At 39.3% G+C, this 13,247-nt stretch overlaps 1 protein-coding gene across 1 annotated transcript in view; it reads left to right on the top strand.

The window, feature by feature from the left end:
- lrrn1 (leucine rich repeat neuronal 1) overlaps nt 1–13,014 on the top strand; it is a 46,605-nt gene extending 33,591 nt beyond the window's left edge. Inside the window, exon 2 of the mRNA XM_063067886.1 lies at nt 7,232–13,014. Coding sequence (XP_062923956.1) covers nt 7,466–9,616 — 2,151 coding nt within the window. The 5' untranslated portion in view covers nt 7,232–7,465 and the 3' untranslated portion in view covers nt 9,617–13,014. The remainder of the gene's footprint in view (nt 1–7,231) is intronic.
- Nucleotides 13,015–13,247: the final 233 nt, after the last annotated feature.

Genomic DNA, 13,247 nt, shown 5'->3' with positions numbered 1-13,247 from the left:
GTTCCCTGCTGCTTAATGCAAATAAGCAGAGCTCTTGGAGTGGCTAAATTAATCACCCATTCTAAAATACCGGATGAATTGCAGTGAGATGTATAATGCTTAGATGTCAGCGATGTCTCAATCCGTAGCCCACTGGCACAAGTTAAGGTTGTGAATTAATTTCCTGCTCACTAATTGACTCTACAACACTCCAGTTTAATGATTGAACTACCTTTTTTGAAGGATGTAAAAGATCCCAGAGCATTCAAGCAATGTTTCTGATGTTTCCTCACCTGAGATTATCTAGTCATTATTGCTGCTCTTTCGGGGAATTTGGTGTAAATTTATTGTTGTTTCTTTCATTCTTTAATTGGCTATTGATGTGAATTGAGACATTGTGGTAATCAAAGTTGCTGTTTAAATACGTATGTATAATTTTTTTGTTATCTTCAATGTAATCAGTACATTAGTTCATCATTTGAGATTACTTGGAGAAATAGAAAATATTCTCCCAACTCAATGAACAACTAACATTTTCTGAGAATGAAAAACCATGGACTACAAAGGCACGGGAAGGTTTTTTCCTCCCTTACTTGTGAGACGAAGACATCCATTTTGCATGACTTTGGCTTTTTGATTTCTGAACTTAGATTCTTCAATGTATCCAGCAGCAGAGCACCAACGTAACAATTTCTCTGCACTGATGTCTTCAAGCTCCGAATCTTTGCCAGGTTAGACCTTCAGTGGGATCAGTGACCATGATCAAATGGATGCAAAGGAATGATAATAAGGGACCAATACCAACAAAAAGTGAATACAGCAGAGTTCATCCCAGGAAAAATCCTCCCCACCTACAAGGAGCACTGCTACAAGAAGGTGGCATCAATCAAGGACCCACACTATCCAGGCCATAAACACAACAAATCTGCAGATGGTGGAAATCCAAGCAACATACACAAAATGCTGGAAAAACTCAGCAGGCCAGGCAGCATCTATGGGGGGGGGGGGAGTTCAGTCGACGTTTTGGGCTGAAAACATTAAGCATCCAAGCAAGCCTTGCTTTTTTTCTCACTGCTGCTATTGGGAAGGAGGTACAGGAGCCTTGAGTCCCATACCACCAGGTTCAGGAACAGTTATTGCTCTTCATCCATCAGGCTCCTGAACCAGTGTGGATAACTTCACTTTCTTTAACTCCGAACCGATTCCACTGTGTGTGTGTGTGTATATTGCTGCCTTTTGCACATTGGTTGTTTATCACAGTTTTGTGTGTAGTTTTTCATTGATTTATTTTTCTACTGGGAATGCCTGTAAGAACATGAATCGTAGGGTAGTGTATGGTGACATACGGTATACTCAATAGTCACTATCAGATGCACCTGTACACCCCATTAATGAAAATCAGCCAATCATGTGGTAGCAATTCAATGCATAAGAGCATGGGACATGGTCAAGAGATTCAGTTGTTCAGACGAAACATTAGAATGGGGGAGTAATGTGATCAAAGTGACTTTGGTCATGGAATGAGTTTTGGTGCCAGACAGGGTGGTTTGAGTGTCTCAGAAACTGCTGCTGTCCTAGTATTTGCACGCAACAGTATCTAGAGTTTACAGAGAATGGTGCGAGAAACAAAAAAACATCCATTGAACAGGAGTCCTATGGGTGAAAACGCCTTGTTAATGAGAGAGGTCAAAGGAGAATGGCCAGACTAGTTCAAGCTGACAAGATGATATTAACTCAAATAACCATGCATTACAACGGTGGTGTGCAGAAGAGCATCTCTGAATGCACAACATGTTGAAGCTTGAAGTGGGCACTTTATTAGGTTCCTCTAGTATTTAATAAAAGTGCACTGATTGTATGTTCCTTTGATAATGTACTTCGAACTTTGTGGTAATTTACATCTTTGAATTAGTTTACAGATGTTCTAGTGCTTTAACTTTCTGTTTTTGAAAGCCACTTTATTCTTCTATATGCTCTGCCCTTGTTAGTTTTTCTTCTTCTTCTCCCACACAAAACAATCAGTTGCATAAGTTGGGCTCTGACAATTTGTAGGACCTTTCCTTTAAGGACTGGAAGATCACTTTGCAATTTTACACTGAAAATCTGCTATTAGTGAGTTTGGACTTTTTCAAATGTTACAGACAGGGCTGGGTGACATACTGCTGCAAGAAGTTCTGGGTTAGTGAGTAATTACACCCATTGATCTTTACATTGCACCAAAGGATATTGTCCTTGTGAAGATTTATTTACTGTTAAGACCTCTGCTTGTTAAACACCATCTCAGTTCCTGATTTAATTGGGCCAATAATAAATGGGAAGCAAGCATGGCGTCATTCCAAGCTTGCCTGCTAGAGAGGTGGAATCACTTTCCCTTTGTTGTGAAGTGTGACCAGCCCCATCTATAATTTGCATGTGAATAGTATCTTTATTATAATGGATCCAAAGCTAGAATTGGGTTTGCATGGTTGTGCAGACAGCTCAGTTTGAAATGCCCCAAGGCTGCAGTAAAATGGGGAATCATGCTGAACCCTCTATAAAAGAATATAATTCACAAAAAGGAAAATTAGTTCTAAATTGGAGAGGAAAACTCATCCAGAAGGCAATGAAGTAATATTCATCATTGGAGATTGTTGAATGACGTGCCATTGAAGTGAAATCAGTGTGGAGTTGTGTCTATTGTTTTGTAGGACTGTGAGCAGTGTGCTGCAGCTACTGCTGACAAGAGAGATGTAAAATTATGCTGAATATGTGCAGCTGATTGTGTAAGAAGCCGATGTCTAACTGGAATGGTATATCGTGTTATAATTTTATTTCCCTGTGCATTGTTGTAATGGATTTTAAGTTGGCCTAGATGTATTTCCAATGTCATGGCATAGTGCATTATTTAAATAGTTATTGTCTTTATAATCCATTTTACTGGGGTTTGGTATTGGGCCAGCTGTTTGCTATAAAATACTAGGCCAGCAATGAAAATTGGACTGCAACCCCCTCCGGCCATGATAGAAGGTAAAAGGAGCGGAGGTTCCCTTACTCCTACTAGTGCTATGCAACAACATTACCTTTTATTACTTGCCATTGTACAGGGTGGGTTGACACTGATACTCAAAGAGCTTGTCCTTGGTTCTTGGACATGAACAGAAATCTGTCCATTCCCATATTGGTACATTTTAAGCTAATAATAAGTCTTCATTCCCAATGTTACTTCACAATGAATCTGGATCTGTGCATAATTTAGAAGAAGTCATATCTTGTATCTCTCCCATAGTTTTCATCTTGCTATTGTTCTTTATTTTGCTGTCTTTATCTGATTACACGCTAATTTTACAATATGTACTTAATGCAGGTGGCCCCCGTTTTCCATACGTTCGCTTTATGACACCTCGCTGTTATGAAAGACCTACATTAGTTACCCGTTTTCACTAAAAAGGTGTTTTCACTGTTACGAAAAAAGGCAGCGCGCGCCCAAGCAGCCAAGCTCCTCCCCAGGAACTGCATTCTAGCCAACAGTGCTTAAACACATGCTTTATCGCGATTTATTTTGTGTATCCGTTAGCAAGATGAGTTCTAAGGTATTGGAAAAGCCTAAAAGAGCTCGTAAAGGTGTTACACTTAGCGTAAAACTAGACATTATTAAGTCTTTCGATCATGGTGAACGAAGTAAGGACGTTGTCCGTGCGTTGAACTTGCCTGCGTCTACCATTCGCACTATTTATACTCAGAGAATTTTGAAAGCTGCTGATGTTACTGTTGGTTCTGCTCGTAGCAAAGTGGTCTCTCTTAGTCGGCATCCAATAATGGATAAAATGGAAAGTCTATGGCTTGAGTGGATTGATGGGTGTACAAAGCGTGGTGTTCTGTTAAGTTTTTTTATACTTGAGGAGAAATCAGTCAGTCTTTTTAATAAGCTGAAACAAAAAGAACTGGACGATGGTGATGAAAGTGTTGCGAAAGTGGAATTTAAAGGTAGTCATGGGTGGTTTGATCGGTTTCTGAGGCAAGGGCAGCTTCACAGTTTAAGCAGTGGTCCCCAACCTCCGGGCCGCGGACTGATACATTGCCGCAAAGAATACAGCAGTAGTCGGAACGCACCCAGCACATCTTTAAGAAAAAAGCCAAAATAAACAAGCTAATTAATTAGGTGCTGCGGTGGTTAGTCGTATAAGCAAGTGTTTAACTGTAACGAAACTGCAATTTATTAGAATCTTCCTGATTCAGATAAGTGAAACTACACTGTACATGCATTATTTCTACTTTATGTAGGCTGTGTGTTTTTGTTATTTGGTATGATTTGGCAGCTTCATAACTTAAAGGTTACTGGAGAGGGTGTTTCCGCCAAGAGCGCTTCCGCGAGATTTCTGCTGCGCTGGACAGTGCTGCAGAAAAGTATTTCTACTTTATATAGGCTGTGTATTTATCATATCATTGCTGCTTTTACTATATGTTACTGTTATTTTAGGTTTTATGTGTTATTTGGCATGATTTTGTAGGCTATTTTTTGGGTCTGGGAATGCTCAAATTTTTCCCATATTAATAAATGGTAATTGCTTCTTCGCTTTACAACATTCCGGCTTATGAACCATTTTATAGGAATGCTGTACCTTCGGATAGTGGGGGGAAACCTGTAGTCCAGTTGCACGCTACTTATTGAGGAAAAGCTTTTAATTGGGGCGGGGGGGGGTGCTGAAGTTGCTTATTCAGTTGACACAAGCCTCAATCTATTCAAGGTGTTGGGCTTTACAATTTATTTTCAGTGTAAAGGCCTGCACAGTTGCTGCCAAAATCAGTTTCGGCAGTTTATCTTGTGGTGTAAATGGATACTAGCATTTTCTGTCGCCCACAATCATGATTTGAAAACTCTTACAGGCAAAGGATAGAATTTTCTGATGCATGTAGTTTCTTCAATAAAATTGTCAGCCATGCAATTTGTATAAGGCCATTAAAATTCTCTTCAGAATTCTAGTTAAACATTTTAAAAATCTGTTATTGCAAGGTTAAAGAATCAAAATAATTACTGGAAGATTTTTTAATCTGCCCTTGAAGTGGAGCTCATAGATGTTTTTTGATAGTATAAATAAGCAGGACAAGATGAATGGGAGACATGGATTTAACATGGTCAGCAAAAGAACTGGATGTAAGGAAACATTTAATTTACAGTAAGCTATTTGCAATTACTAGCTGGTTAAAGCAGATTTCATAGCAACATTCAAGAGCGATGGCAAAATCTTTTCAAGGGAAAAGAGTGGTAGAACTATGAACAAGCATAAGTGAGTAGACCTAATTGGACAGTTTCATCACAAAGTCATCACTGACGATATGGACTAAATGTTCCCATATCTTGTGTCATTCTGTTTTTTAATTTTGTCAGATGTTATTAATTTCACCAAGTTATTGATCTATTTTGTAATTTTAGCCTACATAACCAGAATTTTCTTTCATTAGGTTTCAGGGAATTGCAACAGTAAGTGTACACTAAATTTGTCACTATTAAATACAAAACAGGATGATCTGTTTTGGGTGTTGACTTTCTGGTTAAACATTGACAAGATATCTAGAGTTCTGTCAATAGAGCTGTTATTTACCCTGCTGTGTCTATTTAGGAGGAAACGAGGCCTTGTCCTTTATATAGGTTGGTATCATCTGCGCTACATTTGTCTCAATTGTCTTGAAGGTCTAGCATAGATTGTTTGAGTTTTAGAATTATGCTTTTAGAACTGTCTTTCAAACTCAGTGCTGCTGCTCAGCTCAGCCGAGACTTGGTGCTTGTGTATTAAAACTAATAATCTGGCATGTTAGGAATTTGGGTGCTGAACTAGCATTTTTTTCCTTTAAGCTATTGGCTATTACACTCATTACAACTTTAATCCACTTTATTTAAATATTGCACAGTGTTGTGTTTCCTAGTGAACCTGGTAAGTTTAAAGTGAGCATGGGGTCTAGGCTCCCAGCATGTCGAAAGGGAACATGGGGACTGGAGCTCTGATGTTGGATTATGGCATAGTGAACCAAATGTCGAACCTTCAGAATTTCTGCGTGGTTCTAAAGTGAATTTTACAGTTTTACTTTACTGGAAAATGATATATCTGATTCTGTGGGAACTTTCTTCCCCAAATTTATAGGAAAGGAAGCTGAAATGGTTGAAACTGCTGTGACATTTGAAACTTGGATAGGAAGTGTTACAAAGGTGGGGGTGAACTGTGGAAATGCTGGAATGTGGAAATGAAGATTAAATTATTGCAATATTCAATATTGAGGTTCAAAAGGACTTGGGAGTCCTCGTGCAGGATTCCCTGAAAGTTATTTTGCAGGTTGAATCAGTGGTGAGGAAGGCAAATAGGATGTTGGCATTCATTTCAAGAGGACTAGAAAATTAAGGATGTAATACTGAGGCTTTATAAAGCGCTGATGGAGCCTCACTTGGAGTATTGTGAGCAGTTTTAAGCCACTTACTAAGAAAGGATGTGCTGACATTGGAGAGGGTTCAAAAGAGGTTCACAAAAATGATTCCGGGAATAAAGGCTTATCATATGAAGAGCATTTGGCTCTGGACCTGTACTCACTGGGATTCCGATGAATGAGGGGTGACCTCATTGAAACCTATTGAATGTTGAAGGGCCTTGATAGAGTGGATGTGGAGAGGATGTTTCCTATGGTGGGGGTGACTAGGGCCAGATGACACAGCTCACAGAATAGACGTCCTTTTGGAATGGAGATGAGACATTTCTTTAGCCAGAGGGTGGTGAATCTGTGGAATTCATAGCCACAGGCGGCTGTGGAGGCCAAGTAACTGGATATATTTAAGGCAGCAGTCAATAGATTCTTGATTAGTCAGGGCCTGAAGGGTTATCGGGATTAGGCAGGAGGTTGGGGTTGAGGGGGAAAATGGATCAGCCATGACGAAATGGCAGAGCAGACTCGATGGGTCAAATGCCCTATTCCTGCTCCTATAATATTTAGACCAAGCACCAGCAGCAGCAATGTAGCCTAATAGAGCAACACATTTTACAAATGATATAATCAAATACTGCTGAAGATTCCTTTCCCATTAATATTTATCAATGCCATTTGGTTTTCAAAGTACTTGATGCCTCCCTCTTGATATGTACAAATGAGATGGGCCATTTCTATGATATTGCTAATTGTGGTCAGAATGTATTTTCTTTAAATCTAGAATTAATCTGTAGAATCTTGCTCCATATTTAATGCTTCCATAAAATGCTAAGTATGATCTTTGTTTCCCCTTGTCATTTTGCAGACATCACAGGTGGCAAGACAGACTTGACATCACCGATAGTTACAGGTGAATGAGAAAAGCGAAGACACAACTGAGGACCATAATTTCTGGCTCTTTGAAAGCCCAGCACTAAATGCATCAGGTATACCACTGTATCCACAGCTCTCTTCTGCTGTTACCTTCTAAAACCAGTGGCTTTGAATTGTTGAAGTCCCTTGATAATATTAGTCTCCACAGAAAACTTTGAGTTTTAAAATGGTGAGGAGAAGGATTAGCCCCCAAATCTGTCACATGTTGATGAGTTTTCTGACTATTTGCCTAACTGAAACGGCCCTGCAGCATAGCGAGTGCCCTCAGCTGTGTGTTTGTGAAATCCGACCATGGTTCACCCCACAGTCAACGTACAGAGAAGCTGCCACTGTGGACTGCAATGACCTGCGGTTGACCAGAATCCCTAGCAACCTCTCTGCTGACACCCAGGTGCTCTTGCTTCAGAGCAACAATATTGCCAAGACAACGAATGAGTTTGAGCAGATGTTTAACCTCACTGAACTCGATCTCTCGCAGAATAATTTCACCACTATTCACGACGTGGGCTTGACCAATCTTACTCAGCTCACCACACTGCATCTAGAAGAGAATCAAATAGCAGACATGCCTGATTATTGCTTACAGGATCTTGCTAGCCTCCAGGAGCTCTACATAAATCACAACCAGATTAGTAGCATATCAGCCAAAGCCTTTTCTGGTTTGAGGAATTTGTTGAGACTACACTTAAATTCTAACAAACTGCGAGTGATTGACAGCCGTTGGTTTGAGTCTACACCTAACTTGGAGATTCTCATGATTGGGGAAAATCCTGTAATTGGGATCCTGGACATGAACTTCAAGCCTTTAAGCAATCTGCGAAGTCTGGTTCTAGCAGGAATGGAACTGACAGAGATTCCTGGCAATGCTTTAGTAGGCTTGGACAGTCTGGAAAGTCTCTCCTTCTACGATAATAAATTGGGAAGAGTGCCTCAGCTTGCACTTCAGAAGGTGCCGGCCTTGAAGTTCCTGGATTTGAACAAAAATCCTGTTCACAAAATTCAGGAAGGTGATTTCAGAAACATGCTTCGCTTGAAAGAACTTGGTATCAACAACATGATTGAACTTGTTTCTATTGACAGATATGCCTTGGATAATCTCCCTGAACTTACAAAACTGGAAGCCACAAATAACCCTAAGTTGTCTTACATTCATCGCTATGCATTTCGGGAAGTTCCGTCCCTTGAAAGCCTGATGCTCAATAACAATGCATTGAATGCCCTTTATCAAAAGACTGTGGATAACCTCCCTAATCTGCGTGAAGTCAGCATTCATAGTAACCCTATCAGGTGTGATTGTGTTATCCAGTGGATGAATTCGAACAAAACAACCATTCGCTTCATGGAGCCCCAGTCTATGTTTTGTGCGATGCCTCCAGAGTACAGAGGTCAGCAAGTCAAGGAAGTTCTCATGCAGGAGACTGCCGAGCAATGTCTTCCAATGATTGCACATGAGACTTTCCCAAACCATCTGAACGTAGACGTAGACATGACGGTCTCCTTAGACTGCCGTGCTATGGCAGAGCCTGAACCTGAAATCTATTGGGTCACACCACTTGGCAGTAAGATCACAGTGGACACCTTATCAGATAAATATAAGCTGAGCAGTGAGGGGACTCTTGAAGTGTCCCACGTTCACGTCGAGGACTCTGGCCGATATACGTGTGTAGCTCAGAACTCTGAAGGAGCAGACACAAGGGTTGCAACTATTCGAGTAAATGGGACCTTGCTAGATGGAACTCAAGTACTGAAAATCTACGTGAAGCAAGCTGAATCGCATTCTATCTTGGTTTCATGGAGAGTGAACTCTAATGTTATGACTTCAAATCTGAAATGGTCTTCAGCCACCATGAAGATCGACAACCCTCACATCACGTACACTGCAAGGGTTCCTGTTGATGTCCATGAATACAACCTGACTCATCTGCAGCCTTCCACAGAGTATGAGGTCTGTCTAACCGTGTCCAATATCCACCAACAAACTCAGAAATCGTGTGTCAACGTAACTACAAAAGGTGTGACGTTCTCGCTGGATATCTCTGACCAGGGAACCAGCACCGCTCTTGCAGCTGTTATGGGGTCAATGTTTGCCATCATTAGCATCGCTTCAATAGCTGTTTATATAGCCAAACGCCTCAAGCGGAAGAACTACCATCATTCATTGAAGAAGTACATGCAGAAGACTTCGTCTATTCCCCTGAATGAACTTTATCCACCACTTATAAATCTCTGGGAAGGAGAGAGCGAGAAAGACAAAGATGGTTCCTCCGATGTGAAACCTACACCTGTCGATACATCAAGAAGCTATTATGTGTGGTAACTGGAGGAATTTTGCTTCTAGTTAAGGGAGCACAAGACTTTTTTTGCTTTTTTCTGCAAAAGTGAAAGTTCAGAACCTTTTTTGTAATTTGACTTTGCTAACTTGTGGCAGAGCTGTGAGGACAGGTGGATATTTCAGACTTTTAGTATAGCGTATCGCCTTTGTTGGATTTTTTTTTAAAAAGAAGGCAGCTCCATTTATTTTGCTAAATGCCCCAGTTACTGTGCTTGATTATTCTTTTAATCTCTCTCTGTTGCAGAATTCCCGAAAGTAATCAGTGGTAGTCCAGGTACATGATTATAAAAGAACAACAAGCCTTTGGAGGGGTACTTATTTGCTGAAAAGCTGTTTACCTTTTAATTATCAGTCACTGATGCATTTCCATGTTATAGTTTTTGTTTAGAACCTTGAAGCTGGCAAATGGGATTAGACCCTTTCATTCTTCTATTGAATGCTGTTAGCTAACTTGTATTGTTGTATCAACTATAATTTTCTTTTTTTTGTTTTGAAGTTCAAAGCCCAAACACCTGTAAATTTTATTTGCCACCTTTGCTTGAATTAGTTTTACAGCTTAGAAAAGTGTGTGGTTAATATTTAATAAAACAGTAATAGAATTAAAGTGCTTTAAAATGCTACTTAAGATACATTTTAGGTGATTTTACTAAGGGACTTTAGCTGCCAGGTTTTTTCTGAATGTCTCTAACTGCATTTAGTATCTATAGTTTAACATAATGAATTTTATTGTGAGAAGTAGATTGTGAAACAAGAACAAAAGTACATTAAAATTTTGATCTTGATTTTTATAGAGCTTTGAGTCTCTGATTAAAGTGTTCTTCTAAGGTTTTCCCTATTGTCTCTCCAGATTTCCTATATAGTGTGACACTTGATAAATTGAGTTGCTGATGCTGTCCTCCGATTTCAGAAAAAAATTAAGCTTATCACTAGGAATGGGCTGGCATTCAGCAACTTCAATGAATCATGCCGGATAAAATTGTGAAATTGGGGCTAGTACTGACAGACCATAATTCTCATAGTAGGAACCAAGGTTAAGTAATCCTCAATCTCTAAGTATAAACATGGAAAACGCAATTCTTAATATTCATGATGCTCCCCTTGCGTGAAGCCTGAAGAGTTGGCTACTGCTTGAAACTAATATACTCCTTGCTGATTTTTGGCCCTAAAGATAATTAAATAGCATGTTGTAAAGTATTAATCCTCCTATGTTCACAAATTTAATCTTGCTTCATGAAGCCCCTCTCTGCCTAAACGAATGCAATAAGCATTGACTATGTTTTTGTCTGTAGCAATAATCTTAAACCTTGTGCTGTGTTTTTGAAGGCAACAATAGGGTTTTGCAGGTTTACTCTTAATAGCAATTGTTTCCATTTTTGGCAATCAACAGGCTCCTACCTCACAACAAATGATGAAGCTAAACATGAAGAAAGGTTATTTTGATGTTTGACCTTTTTATTCACAGGCAGTTGAATGGCCACCAACAAAGGCACTTGCACACGGTTGGGATATTTTATAAATTGAGCCTGAAGTTTGTAAATGCACTGATCAGCCTCTATCCTAAATGTCCATTGAATTTGCGCCAAAGGCAAGATCTTGTGGTTTTATTCATTTAATCCATTTAACCCTGCTCACAGACAGAAGTACATTCCTACCTTTAAATGGCCATGTCCCGCATTTTCCTTTTGGATTCTGTTTAAACTGCTTGTATCCTTCAAGGCCCCTGGATTTCACCTGCTGTTGGACCTTAAATTAGTTCCTTGTTTTCTATCCAGGCTTTTTCCAGTTATCACTGTTGAAACTGATGAGGAGAAGATAGGAAGACAAAGGATTCTTGAAATCAGGCTGCAGGATGGGATTATAGTGAGCAAGAATAGCTATACTAAGCAATTGAATCGCACCTTACAAATACAGTGGATTCCGGTTGTTTGGAACACATTTTGGCCCTATTAAGTGGCTGCCCTAATTAGCCAAAGTTTCGTGGAAATAGTTAAAAGGGTATTTAAAAAAAACTACTGTTTAACCGAGTAACAAATAATGTATTTATATGAAGCAGAACAACTTGGAACACCACAGTAATATGAAACTGTATTAGTTCCTAATGGTTTTCAATGGAGCAATTCATCCAGTGTACCTATGCTGCTGTTTTCCTTTTGACTGTAAATGAACAAAATCGGCTCAAACACTTAGTGCTGATAATGGACTGCCTACATACAATGCTATTGAAGATTTTATCCCCCAGATCCTCATTTTCATTGCAATATTCAAGATGATTGTCGATATCTTCATAGTTCCTAACTTACTGAAGTAGTGAAATCATTTTATTTTCATTCCCAGCTGCTTCTGGCATATGCAAGCCTAAATGGCTGGAGCTGCAGTGAGCAAAACAGTTCTGAATTGTTTTGCTGCTTATTTATCAGCAACTATCACTGACAAAAATCACTGCATTTTAGACAGAAACACACAACTATTTTAAAAAGTGTTTGCTTTAAGCATGGTGGAGTGTCTTATGGCCACACAATTTCATGTGTCTGATGCTAGTTAGAAACTGTTTGGGAACAGCCTCCTGTCCCAATTAACTGGCATGGTGTCCCAAATAAACACAGGAATTTCCAGTCCTGATGAAGGGCTTCAGCCCAAAAAGTCAACCGTTTACTCTTCCATAGATGTTGCCTACCTGCTGAGTTGCTCCAGCATTTTGTATGCATTGTTTCAAAGGGAATCCTGGCTATTTTCTTGATTTGTTTTTGTTCTTTAAGAGTTGTCCCAAATAAGCAGCTGCCCCAATTAACTGGAATCCACTGTAAATGATGAATTGGAAATCCCATTACTAGCAATATCTTATGCTGTCCTTGAGGCTTTTTACAACTATTAGCTTCAATAAGAACAGTGGCACAGTAGTTAGTTTGCTGTCCATTGAATCAGAGACACAAGTTTGAAACCTGTTAGCACTGGCATTAGTAATGGTATCAACGACATTACTGATTGTTATAAAAACTTATCAAGCTTTGTTTTGGGGAAGAGAAACTGTTATTTTTGGATGATAAATGCTGATATTGTCACTAAACAGTAAAGGAACATTTTTGCTATCAAAGCAGAGCCCCAGATTTATTTCTTTAACATATTAGTACCATTATGAAAGGCACAGATTTTGCATTTGCTGAAGAATTAAAGGATTCCAGGTCTGTTTTGTTTTTTAAAAAAGAGTTTGAAACTGAGATATTGCTAATTGTGATTGGCACAGCATAATTGTCATGAATGTTGATTTTTGGTTTAATAAACATTTGTCTTTTACAATATACATAGGTAGCCATCACTTTCTTCTGAATTCACTGTAGACACACTCTAATGTCTTTATTGTTGAAGGGAGTGGCCAACAAGTATAAACTGGGAAATGAAAACTTTGCTATCAGTTGTTTCTTTTTCTATGGGGGTGGTATTTATATAAAAAAATATTGTGGTACTTCCAGCCTTGTGAAGATGTTGCAAATAGGACATTGCATTGCTTTGTTGTTGGAGCAGATTGATTTTAAAGTTGATACCCTGATTTAAGCTGGGCTGATCTGTTCAATTCAGAAAGCTCAGTTCTGATGCAGAGCAATGAGGTGTTCAGATTTGA

Source organism: Mobula hypostoma, chromosome 15, assembly GCF_963921235.1.
Source record: "Mobula hypostoma chromosome 15, sMobHyp1.1, whole genome shotgun sequence".
Lineage (NCBI taxonomy): Eukaryota > Metazoa > Chordata > Chondrichthyes > Myliobatiformes > Myliobatidae > Mobula > Mobula hypostoma.
The sequence above is the reverse complement of the archived record's forward strand: the minus strand, read 5'-3'. Positions and strand labels throughout refer to the sequence as shown.